The following is a 14,820-nucleotide window of genomic DNA, read 5'->3' on the forward strand; positions in this document are numbered from 1 at the left end:
CCATTTCCACATTATGTTTATACAGCTGCCATTATAGCTTCTATTACTACAGCCATAATGTTACTAATATAGAAATCTTCCTCAACTACTACTCCATTTATCTAGTATATTACAGCTAACTTCCAAGGAACAAAGGAAAACAAATTGATTTTGAATAGTGGTCCCATACATCTTACAAACTAGCTTCTAAGTGTGTAAACAACATTTTCCTTCCCTGGTTCTTCCTTAGCCACACGCAAGTACAAGATCTGTACCTGGGCTTCAAGATGGACAAAGAAGTCAAGCACACACCACTTTCTTAAAGGTAGGAAGCTGACTATTTTTTGAGGGAGGAGGAAAGTGGGAGAAGAAGAGGAATGTAATGAACTGGGAGTGATTCATAACAAGGTAAAGTATTTCACCTTTATGGGGTGGAAAACATCTTGATTTTGAAATCTTCTACATCCTCAGTATTTGAAAACATCAAAAAAGGCAGTTACTTGTTCCCAAATTCTGCTTCCAGGACAGAACAGCACAGTGCTTGATGGGAGCTGCATTTCTGTATATGTGAACAGAATCTTTCTATTGATCTAAAACATCACTCAAGAGCAGTTCAAATTCCCCTGGCTGAAAACCAGCTGGAATTGGAAGATGTAATCCCAGCCTGGTAAGTGTGACTTTGAGGTGTTGGACTGGAAAATGGAAAGATACTTGTTACCATCTAGAGGTGACTTGTCTGGAAAGAACTTGGTCCCTTGGAAGGGTAACCATGGATTAACACTGGAGCTGATTTTGTACGGTCTTCATTGCTTTCTGGATAAAAAAAAGTCAAATTAAACCAGAAAGAGGACTGAACTTTGTCTCAACTGGTGATAGACTGGATGAGAGAAGAAACTTTGTCTTCTTTATAGAAGAGCATGCCCTTTTATTTCTAGGAATAACATTTGGGTTCTCTAATGGTTCAAAAAATGCTCAAGTGAGAGTTTGGGCCTTTGATGGCTTTGGTGAATGAAGGCTGATTAATTAAGCTTAACAGTTCTACTTAGTGGGAGTTAAAAAAAGAAGCAAAAGTGAAGTATATAAACTTGTGAGTGAGGAGGCATTCCAAACACCTTCATACATACCTGCTGTATTAATGTGAGGGCAGATGAATGAGTAGGTATTTGGGAGAAAGAATTAAACACAGACAGCTCACACAGTACCATTTTTCATCTGGTATTTCAAATGTGTTGTTTCATTGTTCCTTCTTTATTTGGCTTCTGTAGATTTGTTAATTGCCATACTGCATCTGGAAGATGAATTACAGATGCTAATGGTAATCAGATATTTTCATGTATAAATCTACTACAGACAGACTTTGAAAAAGAAACAGCATAGGGCTGCAATGTATATTTACTTCAGTATGAAGTATCTAATAATATATGCAAACAAGGTATTGCAAAAATACCTTGTTTGCATTTCTTTTAGGTAGTAGGGAAAGACCTTTACTATGTGGAATGTGTCTTTGGTGTCAGTCAGTTCACAGTAGTCTACCCACTGGCCAATTTCAAACAGAGGGACTGAAGGAGATTGCTCCCAAACAATTATGCAAGTGATAATGCAAACTTCCGGCAAATAAGAGCCCTCTACTGAGGAATACTGCAATATGTACTCCACTCTTACTGTCCCTGTGAGAGCAGGTGTTGCAGGTGCCTTAAAAACAGAGGGAAAATGTCATTCAGATTCTGCACTTCATCAGCATCAGAGAATTCACATGGGAGTGAATGGAAACACTAAATAAATGGTGACACACATCCTCTAGGGATGAGTTTTCATGGAACAAGTTGCTTTAATTGCCTGGGTGATTCCTTTAAACTAGACACATCTAAGAGTTAAGCAGATAATCAGTGAAAATCAGATATCAGTTCTATCATATATCTGTTGATCAGTATACTGATAAACATATCAGTATATATGTTCTATACTGATATCTATTTCTATCAGATTCTATCAGAGCTATAAAACAGATGTTTCTGCATAGTGCGAGAGCCGTGGAAGGCAGCCTGGGAGTTTGAAAGCAGTACGTCCCATGCAGCTTGGGGGGAACCTGGGGCCACATCCTGCAGCCCTCACTCATCTGTTAAGGCCTCCTCCACTTGGGAACAGTCCTCCACACAGCATGCACTAGTCACAGCAGTCAAGGGTTGCCCTCAGGAGTAGCAGAATCTCAGCACTGCATAATTCTTTCACATTTGTAACACATTTCTTCCTGCTAGCTGTCTAAAAGGGAATTCACTACTATCTATAGCAGTGGGTTTGATTTGCATCAGAAATTGATCTTATTTGCAGTACAAGATATAGTTGTTAGCTGCGTTCACATAAAAAGGGTAGATGAGGAATAAGATAATATCGAGCATTACAAGCATGTAACACCACCAATGAACTCTTTTGTCTTTATAGGCGTAGGTTACAAATTACTTACATATTAGAAGAATAATAAAGATAGGAAGCTGGACCTAATGAATCACCACAAATTACACATTATATGCATCATACAGGTGTGTATGAATAGACCTGTAGCTGAGTGGTCAGGACTGTATTCAATTGCTGTAATCAGCATACCAGATCTTGGCTTTGAATTGCTAGGAGAATGACTGGAGGTGCTCATAGCATGTGAAGTAACAGGAATCTAGTGAGCAAATATGTTAAATTTAGCAGAGGGTCAGAGTAACACATGAATGACCTCATGTTCATGAATGAGTTAGGAGGTGGTGGCTCTGATATAGCAGATCACTTTAATCACAAATACGCTTGCTTATCTCTTCTTGCATGACGAAGTTTCCATGCGCATTTGTACATAGAACTGGAGTTTCTAACCCAGCCCTCTGTGAATGCATACATGCAGTAAGTGGAGGTAGCTGAGTAGTATTCTAGTTGCCATAAAACAAGTCACCTTTGGCCTGTTGTTTTTGAGGTAGTTCAATGTCATGGGGATTTTGAATTTAACAACATGTAGATACACCTCCTCTTTTAAAATAGTCACCCTGTGTTGCTTCTGTCTCTGCACATTACCATAGCCACAAAAGATAATAGCTTAAAAAATTCTGAGTGGGAATTGGTGCAGTGTCTTACCTTAGCAAAACCTAAAACCAAAGGTTTGATCTAATTGACAGTTTCTTATGAGATTCTCTTGTATATTCTAGCTAAAATGACTGCTATTTTGGCTGCAATGTCTTAAAAAGAAATTGCATCCCAATGTTCTTTACATTGCAATTTCGCAGCATGGTGACTGGGTTTTTTAAATTTGGTCTAAGTTTTCCCTGGGGATTTTATTACTCTCACAGTACTTTCGGCACTTTGTTACTTTGATGGTGGACCTAATGTATGGAAGGGGAGAAGCATTTTGCTTTGCATTTGCCACAAGCACTCTTCAGTGAACAATGTCCTGTAAAATCTAGTTCCAGAATTTGAGGGATTTTAAAAAGAGTTTCTTTATATACCTAAAAGCACTGAACATGCCTCCATAAATTTTAAAAATTACGGTAGGAAGACTTTCCTACATCTTTGTATCATAGTTTGCAGTTCACTTATGACAATTAAAAATTGCAGATAACAAAAACACAAATATAAGCAAAACCAGATAAGGCTGATTTATCATCATTGCTCAAGGTGAGAGAAATGCAAAATCATTAATCAATGCCATGCAAAACAAATATATCAAGTCCTTTCAGTTTTCATAATCAACAGTGCTGTTCATCTGATAGGGAAATTGGAAGATATTTCCTTAACCTGAAGTACCTTTCTAAGAATAAATCCTTTGGGAGAATGTGGCATTGTTCTCTAGGGTAATACCATCCTTGGAGATCTGAGCTAACTTAACACTCTTCAGTCACTCTGAAGAATGGTATCAGCCAACTGTACCGAGCCAAAACCAACAGTCTGCAGTTTGGCTTGAAGAGCAGATTGTGAGGCATCCAAAATCAATTTAAAATAAGGTAAGCATGAAATAAGTGGGTTAGACCCAGTGTAAGCAAATGTTCATAAATGAGGGATTGGGTGAGGGATTTGGAGTCTGTAGTGCTATTTAGGAATCAGGCCTTGATTTAGGATCTAACTGCAGATGGAGATAAGTTATTTTGAAAGGGTCATGGAGGTTTCCCTAATTATGTATTTCTAGGCTTAGAAGTATGAGAACTGGAAAAAAAAAGAAAGAAAATTACTGAGTTATACCCTTCATTATTAGAAATTATTAAGCAGAAGCATAAAAGAATGGATGGAAGGGGAACAAATAGGGATTTGGAAGGCATAGAATAAAAGAGATGACATTTTTGAGAATTTCAGAACTTAAGTACTTCACCTCTCTCCCTGCTGTCAGAGGTGATCACCATGAACAAATTATTTCCTTGCACATGGCAAGTGAAGGGAATGTAGAAAATGTGGTCAGTGCAATTTAGCAGGATTCCTATCAGCTGATTTACTGCAGATATATTTCTGATATAGTAGCAGCTCCCAAAAAGGAAATGTAATGTTTGTTAGCTTGTTAATAAAAGTGTGTATATTACCAACATATGAATGTTTCTCACTGTGGTACTCACTGAAAATTTGACACACCAAAAATCCTTTCAGTACAGAGTTATAATTTGATAGCAATACTAAATTGACAGCATTGAAGATTAAAGCACAGAACAATGTGCAAAGGACACATTACACTTAAGAATTTGATTAATGATTGAAAAGAAACTCCTTCTAAAGCTTTCTAACATTAGAAAACATACGCCAGTTGTGGAGTATTGGAATTTAACTCATGTGTATGTAATATTGTTATGGCATCTCCAGTGAGACTACCATACATCTCAGATAGTAAACCACATCTTCTATTAAATGTAATTACTTCTCCCAGCAGTAGTGCAGCATAATTCAATACAGAACAAAAGCTGTTTCCTTACTTGTAAGTAATCCCCGTCACAACCTGCATGGTTAAGGTGTGACTGAAAAAAAATGTAGTTAATAATGGAGGGAAGCTTCTAAAGATGAAAGCAATATGTTATGCCAAAACAAAGAGATTGAATTAAATAGAGAGAAAACTGATCTAGAGAGAAATCCTTTCTAAAGGTTAATGCTACAGGATAGCAACTAAGGCAGAAAGGGGGTTATTAAAAGTTATTTAAGAAATAGACAGTGTGTCTAAAAGCCTAAGGGACCTGCAGAAAATTTTAGAAGACCTCCTTTCACCTTGAGGAAAGAAAGACACAGGGTTGAAATATTTCAATTCAGATGAAGCAACAACCCCAGATGGGATACTTTGTGAACTCTGTAAGATGTGGTAAGTCATTGACTAATGTGGCATAATAATTTAAAATGTTTCTAGGAAATTGACATTTTCCAGGCAGTGTATGAGAAGCAGAAGAAAAACACATCTGGAAAACACTCTGATTTTACTACATGGCTGAAGGACATCTGAAGGAGTTGCTTGTAACTCTGAAGACAGAATCTGTCTGCACCTGAGCTAGGCACTGTAGAAGTCAGTGGAGGCAACCAGACTTGCTAGGACACAGTACTCATTTCAAAGCATGTACGTGTACTTGGTCCAACAAACCTGTATACTTGTTTGTAGAAGTCTAGTTAGTGGAAATTAATTGTCATAGGTACCAGTAATTCCCTTGGATACTGTGTGATTTGGCTCAGTGCAAGGAGTTTCAGAGGTTCGGTTGGGCTTCAGATTTTCAATGCACAAGACTGCTAGGTTCCCCACCACCAAAGCTAGAAATACTGTTTTGATATTTACTCCAGTGTGCTTGTTCAGAGCACGTGTGTACATGCGTGCATGCATATGTATACACAAAACCGAAAAGTAGCGTATAGAGAGCTGCAGCTCTCTGACAGGGCTTACACACATGCACAAATGTATCCTTAACACTGCCTTTGAAGGAGGTGCTAGACTCTTCTGGGGAAGTTGCTCATTGTTCAAAATTACCTTGCTGACATCAAGTGAGTTGTAAAGCAGCCTTAAGAATACCCTAAGTCTGTTATGCTGCCTTGTTTGTGTCTGTGAGGTTGGAAACAAGGAGAAAAGACACCTTTCTAAATGTGTTCTTACTAGCTGTCCCTCAGATGGCAACTGCATCTAAGACTTACAGATGTTAATCAAAGAGGCGCCTGTGACTGAACAGCTCACTGTACAACTCTGTGAAACCCCTCTGCCCAGTTCAGTGCAGTCTTTCTTATGTGTCTTTTAGAACTAGGTGTACTAACCTTGATTTTTGTGTCTCACTGTATTTCAGTGCTGACACCCTTTATTCACACCAAACCTGGCAGTGGGTATGTTGGTAAATCTGTATTCAACTCTCCTTAAAGCTTCTGTTTAGCCCTACAAAAATAGCATTCTGGCAAATGACAAGATGACGAGGTTGCAAATATGTGAGATACTGCTCTTAATAAAAACAACAAAAGTCTGTGGTTGAGCAGAACAACGTGCTGGTGGATTGACAGCTCACTGCTTTCATTTCCTCTTCAGTCTCTGAGTACTGCTGACACTACTGTGCTTTAAAGAAAAATGCCCACAGAACAAGTTTATATTACAAGATTATTATTTACATGTTCAATGTCATCTATCAGATCTGTTTTGCCACCTGCTGGAACTGATTTAGGACCCACTGCTCTCCATCTTTTTATCTCAGTGGGGCTGCACGCCCACATGCTGCTAGGGGAGTGCAGGGGCCACCCACAGAGAGCAACCTGTGGGGAATAGCTGTGCCCCCGATGGTACATGTTCCAGCAGAGTGACCCAGATGTTGTATTGCAGCCTCTGACCGCTTAGCTCTCCTATACTCTCTGTGTAGTAAATGGATGATTAGGATGGTCAGAATATAGGGACGTTGTTTTTCCGTGATCATCTCTGCAGTCCTAATTCCCTTGCTAAGAGGTTGAGGATAATCTGTAAGTTTGCTCAATACTTTCAAGCAAAAGAAGCAGTAAGCAGAATTTTAATAGTTATGCTATAGTTCAATTGGTCTGGTCTGTATGTCTCAAGATACTGGGAATTATTGCTTAATCCTCAGCACTGGAAGAAGGCAAGCAGACCCACTGGGGATTAAATGCAGTAGCCAATAAAAGTCATACTCTATGAAAATATTACAATTAGAAAGACAGCCTTTCCAGATAGCTTTCCTTGAGCTTTTACAAATGTTTAGACAGCCTAATCTAACCACATATTTAGAACAGCTATTTTCAGTGAGACCCTTGCGAACTGTGCTGTTAGTTTGCATTCTTGGCCCAGGTTAGCAATGGAAAACATTTCTTATCTGATTTGGCTGTATTTATAAGTGAAAGACACGTAAAATGTATTTTATCTTTTGAAACCTTTTTTTACAAAAAAATAACATGGTTCATAATGTATCAGAAAAATTGCCTGTGAACATTTATGTAATTGTCTTTGATGCTACTCTGCAACTTTTTTGTAAGCATTTTATGTGTAAATAGCAACATAATTTACATATATAATCCAGGTTTATATAGCTAGTTTTCTCCAGTATTATAAACAGACTTCAAAGTCTGGGGATAGAGTCAAAGCTCTGCCATTTAACCATGAAGCCAGAAATTGACAGTCCAGCAAATGGCCGTAGGAGCTACATTTATATTTACATGTAATTTTAAATGATCTTTTATATCACAACATTGCTGTTTCCAACCATCCCTTAGAAAATTGAGGAGAGGAAAAATGGTCCCATATAAAGTCAGAAGTTCAGTATTTTGGCAGACTGGTACTAGTGATGTGTAAATCAGAATTGTCAGAAAGGACCTGAGAGAATAAATTCTCCAGTAAGCATTATGTGTCCTTTATTAAAAGTGTGCTCTTGATACATCCAAACTGCATATTACTTCATAAAAAATCCAATATGTTGCTTTGGAAAACAGTATTCAAGTTTTAAATGAAGACAGAGTGATAGTGAGGACCTTGTGGGACAGTTCTGTGCAGACAATTAAATGTATGTCGTAAGAATGTAAGATCTTATCTGAATGGGACTATCCACTTTTTACAGACTCCTCTCCTTTGTATAATTTTCTGCATTTTAAAATACATACTAGAGTATTTCAGCCATTTCTTATCCATAGTCCATGCAACAACAAAAGGTTTTGGGCCATCCTTCATATACAGTGTTTGAGAAAAGCCTGGCTGCACAGATTTGGTTTGAAAGTAGAGAGAAAATGGCCTTATCTCATGGTAGAACCATTTTAGGTCAACACTGAGAAAGAGTGAATCTGAATGTATTCAAGAAAAAAAAATTCTTGTAAGGCTTTTAAACTGATTTTAAAAGAAATAAATACTTCCGAACAAAATAATTTTCAGAAGTATTTAGAAAGAATATACAACTTGGTTCCTATAATTTCTTTTCATATTTAAATGTCTGCTTTATTCAAAGATCCTGATGATGCTAAACAAAAACTAGAACTTCACCACACAGCTTATTGACTGATGGTGACTGTTCAGTTTGAGAACAAGGTACCTCTGCCCTAATAATTGCAGCCTGAGGGACACTTCTTGATAAGACTTAAAATGAAAGCTGTTGATATTGTTGTCATAAGTCATAACTGTGGGCTCATCAGCTTCCTTACACCTTCCTGCAGCCTTCAAAGTATAAATTTACAAACATACTCTCAGAATTTTAGATCATAAAGTTCCTAAGTATTCCATAATGCTTGTGCTTTTATTAAATGGTCAAATTTTTCTTAATTTCCATCATGCACATCAATCCCTCAACCTCTGCATTAATTGCAAAGTTGGAATTGGAAAGGGGACGTTTCCATTGACATCAGCAGGAACAATTTCACCTGGATTTATAGTTCTTTTTAAATCTCTTTTGCAAGTCTAAAATTTTAACTAGCCCAGAATAAAGTTCTTTTTCCCAAAATATGACAATAGCACAACAATAATAGGCCTGTAGTTACACTTAGTGTGATAATTCTTCTCCAGATGAGTTTGTATTGTGTATTGCCTACTTTTCCAGCCTTGGGGATCATCAGTGAGACTGTAATGGGGAGACAGAGTTTCTCTTTGAGGAAGCAAAGTAGTCACCCTAAGTCATTATGAGTCTTGATGAATCTTCATCATGGTGGGATCCTCTCATCCTTTCTCTGTCTCATCTGATCTTTTGCTGTGTTCTGCTTCCTCTTTATTGTATTCAGAACAATGGTCAGTGGGGTGGTATGGATGCCAGAGAAGTAGTCTTAACGTGGAGTCCAGCTTGGTGGAAAGATTCATCAGTAATTATCTGTTGAAATGTGTTTACTGTATTTGCTTTGGTCCCTCAATAGCAGAAGAAATTTAAATCAGGGAAGTCAACGTTGCTTGCATCAAAGGTCACAGAAGATGCAGATCTGCACATACCATTCCTAATAGCATACATTTTGTAAGCCTTAGGTAGTCCCTTGGACAATTTGCATAATGTTGAATAAAAGAGGGACAGGCCCTCTCCCTGAGGTCAAGAGACTTATGTCCAGATTGCTTCAGGCCAGCCTGCCAGGCTACTATTTATGAGCAGGTTGGATGAATCTGGGCTATGTAGTATTTGGCCTGGCATCTCCTCTAAGCTCCATGTGATGTTTCTGTGGCTTTAAGTCATAATTATCCCTTTTTATTACTTTTTAACCATCATTATCCTTAATGACTTAATTATTAGATGATAATTATGTATGTACCATGCCTTGGGGCATGGCAGGAAGACACTTGTGCATGTTTGAAGATGCAAAGCCTGCTTGAAGACTGTTGTAAAGCTCTGTGTGAGGGGAATCAGGGAATCCCCTTGCCACAGTCTTATTCATTGATAAAGAGATCTCTGGAGTGAACTATTGCCAGAACCATACCTGGGTGTTGTCTTGGCGTGAGCTAATGAGAGTGGTCCAAATTAGCGCCAAGGAGCAAAGTAAGCATGAATTAGGGCGGAGGAACAGAGATCCAATACTCAGAACTCTCTGTCTCTTTTATATTTAACAATCTAGAGGCATCCTCACTTTCCAATCAATCCTGAAAAAATTGATTAAAGCCTGCTTATTGGATTAAAATATGCTTTTTAGTGTCTTTTATAGAGCATTGATAATTATTTTTTGAATATCTTACTACATCTCCAGCTCTTTAAGATTTGGTACCTGTCAGATAAGGACTTTTCCTGAAGAGCTTTCTGTCAAAGTGAAGGCATCACAAAAGCGAAAGTTGAAGATTTAGGTAGAGCTGATGGGGTTTTTTTCAGTGTTTTAAAACTTGTTCAAAATTTTATATTAAGTTAACTACCATTTTCTAATATGTCACAGCAGTGATATATTCCTAGAAGTTTTTTAGCTAGTTAAGTTTTCATTTCCTTTCGACTCATGTCTGCCTGTTTTCTTTGTTTTTTTTTTTTTTTTTTCATTTCTTGCTTTTAATAAGTAAATGTTATTTCAGAATCTAAATAGTGCTCACTTTTTGTATTAGAAATTCTTCTATCAAATTTCTCCTCTGCATTTAAAGATTAACCCAGCAGTTGATATGAACTTAAGAATATCTCATTATTTTACTTGGTTCTTGTCTTTTCCCTTTTCTTTTAAAAGACATAGATTTGCTTGTCGTTCCCTGACTGCCCTCCTGAACCTAGAGGATTTTTTTACTAATACCCTGGCCAGAAGGCAGTGCTAGAGGCTTAAGTTCATGGTGTATTCATTGAATACTACCAGCAGAGTAATTCCCAGATGGATGAGGAGGTCTCTCAGAGCTGTTGTGACATCATGAAATACTCTGTGTAAAACCTCATGGGTTACACGGCAAAGTTAACTCTTCTACTCTACCATACTACGACTGGTGGGTGATCCATCAGGCTTTCTGTGTCATCTGAGCACAGTTGCAGAATCTGACACTTGGGAGCAGATGTGGAGAACAGCAGGCAGCAGTCTGATCCATAAAAAGATAGGTTTGTATTGGGTGTGAGACCAGCAGGCTCAGAGATGAATGAATGCCAGGGCACTCTCTGAGCTGCTTCAGAACTTCTCCTGTCCTTTGAGAAGACTTGATGGCACCCGGTCTTTTGAACCCCAATGTCTGCAGTGGATGGGCGTTACAGATAAGTAGATTGTTTCACACAGGTGACTGACCAGATGATGATGGATCTGAAGTGTTCATTTGATCTTGGTATGCAGGCAGATAGAGCTGGAGTAGCACTATCAAGTTGGGGATGAAAACTCTATAAAAGCCAGTTGGCCAGGTCATCTTTTATTTTGTTTTCAACAGGAAATGCAGTGTGAGGTTGACAAACTGTGTTTATGTTTAAACATTATTGACAGCAATAGAATATAACAGAAAGAGGAAATAGGGTTTCTTGGAAAAGGACAGAAGTGCTTTTGTGTTTTAAGTGTGAAAAAAATCATCCTATTAGAGCTGGGATGAACTTTGTGATATACATACTTTAGAGTATACATTTATTTCTCTAAACTTCCTCAAGACAGATCAATAATTCTCCCCTGCTGATGTCAGGGAGCTGATTTACCCTTTTACTGACCTAGTGTTTGTGAATGTCAAAGCAGTGAAACCAAATGTAAATAATAAACATTTCATTCCCATACTTTGAGTTGCATGAGATGGGTTTTATTTTCAGATTACTGAGTTGTTACTCTAAGGTGTCCTCAAATAGGTGTAAGTCCTGAAATTAACTTTCGGGGACTTGCTGTCATTGTAAACCACCGTGTGCATACTCTCAGGGTGTTCACTGCAAGGTCAATTATGGTGAACCTTGTACATGTTCTCAGACCATCTGTTATATAGGAATATATTGCTCCAAGAATGTTGCTTCAGGGTGCTACAGAAGCCAGCAGGGAAATAGCCTGTAGAAAATAAATATATAAACCCCTCTGTTGTCACCCTCTTGCTGTCATACTTCCCACAATGTGGTTTCAGTTTGCCTAGGATTTGTATCGAAATTAGCTCCCTCTGAACCTCTTCATTTCTACTTCTCTGCCTGTTATCTCTGATCTGTTAGTTGCCTTTATTTGTGAAAATGTCTGTATGGGGAGTGGGAGTCTTAGTTTGGGAGAAATGCTGGGTGAAGGCAATTGTTCCAAGGAATTTTTACTGCTGAAAGTTCCTGCAAAAAGTTGCTTTGTTTTCAGCAAAGATAGGGAGAGGCAGGGAGGGTGAATACAGGTGTCTTTATGTTATCTTGCGTTTCTGGCTTGGCCTTGGAGTTCTTTGCTGGCCTTGAGGGGCAGGATGTTTTCACAGTATACTCTGGCCATACCCACTGGGTCAAGAGTCTGGGACTTGGGCACAGAAATTGTTCCCAGGCGTTGTTTCTGCTTATTTCAAGGCCTCATCTCCCTGACAGAACATCGGAACTAGGAAGCAAGAAGCATCTGAGCCCTGGAACTTGGCCAGGCACTTAAAACTTGAATTATTCTGTACTACTTTTAACTAAGAACTTTCTGGAGTAGACTGGATATGATTAAAATGTTCATAAAAAGGCTAAAGGCTAATTTATGTTCTAGGTAAATACATTTGGTTGTGAGACTAGTTTTTTCTGTCATCCTGTTATGACAGACAAAGTCATGCCTACACTTCCACTGACTGCTTATGTTGGTGAAGTGTAGCCTCGTGTCTGAAGTGCAAAGATGAAACTAAGCTTTCATTTTCCTCTTCTATCACAAAGCTTGCCTACCTCAAAGAAGTTTTGTGATGGGTTGGATGAAGCTCTCCAGGAGCACCACATCCTGTGGTAAGGACTGCTTTACAATATATCCTTGCATGAATTAATCTTTAACTGATGAGGCCTGTAATGTGTATTTGCTCTTTGACCTCTAAGAATGCAACAGTCACTAGACTAAATGAGTATTTTCTCATCTAACAGCTGTTCTATGCTGCTATTTTCATCATTATATGGCTGTGTCAGATCTCCCTGATGTTTTGTAGCTGCTCTGCTGCCACCATCTACCCTACAGCCAGTTGAATTATATTGCTGCAGGACTCTACAGTACCAGATGAGAAAAAAGGAAATGTTTAAAGTACAAGCTGTGTTGTTGCTCTTCCACATGGAAATATCTAACATCTTGTTCTGTTTGAAGAGTAATTGCCAGCTGGTGCTACCTTGTCCATTGCAGCAGGAGTACAGAAGTGTGTACAGCAGGAACAGATAAGGCTCTTTAACTTGTTTGAGACATTACCAGAGACTGTAAGGTTAAGGATGTTGATATCATCTGCAGTCACATCTTTCTCTTGAGAAATTCTAGGCTTGATGTGCATAATTCAACAAATGTCTATTCAGTTACACAAGCTGGTGCACGCTGCACATACCCTTAAGTCCCAGGGTGATTTAGCAACAGTGCCACGTGTACTGAAGAAAATGAGAACCTATTATAATTTTCTTCTTTACAGGCACCCATGAGTTCATCCATTTTGCTTGCAACTCATTCAGGATTCAGCAGTCTGGATATTCCCTGTGCTTTGCAGTTATACCTCCCTTTCTTAACTGTACAGTAGCAGAGGATGAAGTGTCAGATTGAATGTAGACATTGAACTGTTAATGCTGAATCCACTCTCTTGGCATCTGCCTCTTTCTTGTCCTTAACTGTAAGACCTCTTTTATCTTTCTGTTCAGTTTGCCTCATTTCTCTGTAGAAAGGAGCAAGGACTTACAGAAGTCACAAGTGAAATAAAGGCTTGTGAATGCTATTACATGCCTCTGTAATTAAAGTTTGATTATTGTTCCAGTTGTGCCCTCATTAACGGTTATGTAAACACAGATGGATGTGAAGACAAGCAGACACAGAGCTCCCATTATTGTAGATAAATATGAATTACAGGAATCCAGAGAAAGGTCTCGCTCTCTGGATCAGGGGCTGTGTAGGTTAGGCTCCTTAGAAGTTGGAGTTACACAAACGGATGCAAAGGAAGCACTGAAACCAAAGAAATGCCAATTCCTTCATACTTGGGCTAACTAAAGCTGTCACTCAGCACAGCAGCCATCCCTACACTGGTTTTCCATCTTTCCAGGCATCAGGGATTACAAACGTGAACTAGAGAAGAGTAACAAGGCAGCTGTGCTCTTCCCAAGGTTGGGGCAGAGCCTTCCAAAGACAGAGCAGTTCAAAGGTGTGTTCATCTCTCAAAAGTTCAACCAAAAATGTTTGTTTGTGATTTTTATCTGCCTTTTGCTGACAGCCCTCCTACTGCTGCATGTCGTTAACCACAGAGTCCCTCCTCTGAGCTGGGCTGCAGCGTGGTGTGGCTGAGAACTCAACCAGTTGGATATTGTCGTTCATATTTGCTAAAGCTAAGAGTTTTCCTGCCCTTCAGCCAAGGGTGTGTTTGTAGCTTGTGTAGACATTCCCTAGTGAACTTTAAGCTAGCTAGATTGAGGAATGGATAGCAGTTTAGCCACCACAGCCTGGAGCGCAGTAGAGGTACAGCACCCAGTTGGGTTGGCCCACTTCTCAGGCAGGTTTTTCAACCTGCCCTCAGCTCTAGGTTTGCTGCAGCAAGTAGCCAATTAGGCTATCTAACTTAAGGGTATCTAAAGGGTAACCCTAGGAGATGAAGCAGATTTCTGGCTGTCATGAGAGCTGGCTCTGGAGGTGGCTGGTTGGTACTGCTCCCATCATGCCACTAGCACAGCTTTGGCAGAGTCTTGTCGTGCTCTGAATCTGAGACTCTGCAAATTGGATTTTACATGTTTTTCTAAATTTTATCAGTCCAGGTTAGCCCTTAGTGTGATGTTTCAAGCATTCTACTATTTGATAGAAGTTTCTGATGCCAGCAATCATTGTACTAAACATTGTTTTATTGCAAAAATATTTTTAATTTAATAAGTACTTGATAATTAACTTAATAATGTGTACTGAGTGACCTCA

The 14,820-nt window shown here is 38.9% G+C and overlaps 1 protein-coding gene across 2 annotated transcripts in view; it reads left to right on the forward strand.

The window, feature by feature from the left end:
* Positions 1-14,820, forward strand: part of VEGFD (vascular endothelial growth factor D) — a 78,674-nt gene that overhangs the window by 28,103 nt on the left and 35,751 nt on the right. Inside the window, exon 4 of one of the 2 annotated variants that reach the window (XM_074814750.1) lies at positions 230-304. In XM_074814750.1, the coding sequence (XP_074670851.1) occupies positions 230-304 (75 nt within the window). Of the gene's footprint in view, positions 1-229; positions 305-2,462; positions 2,517-14,820 lie in introns of those variants that run through there. The other variant, XM_074814754.1, reaches the window with a different exon arrangement.

Source organism: Strix aluco, chromosome 2, assembly GCF_031877795.1.
Source record: "Strix aluco isolate bStrAlu1 chromosome 2, bStrAlu1.hap1, whole genome shotgun sequence".
Classification (NCBI taxonomy): domain Eukaryota; kingdom Metazoa; phylum Chordata; class Aves; order Strigiformes; family Strigidae; genus Strix; species Strix aluco.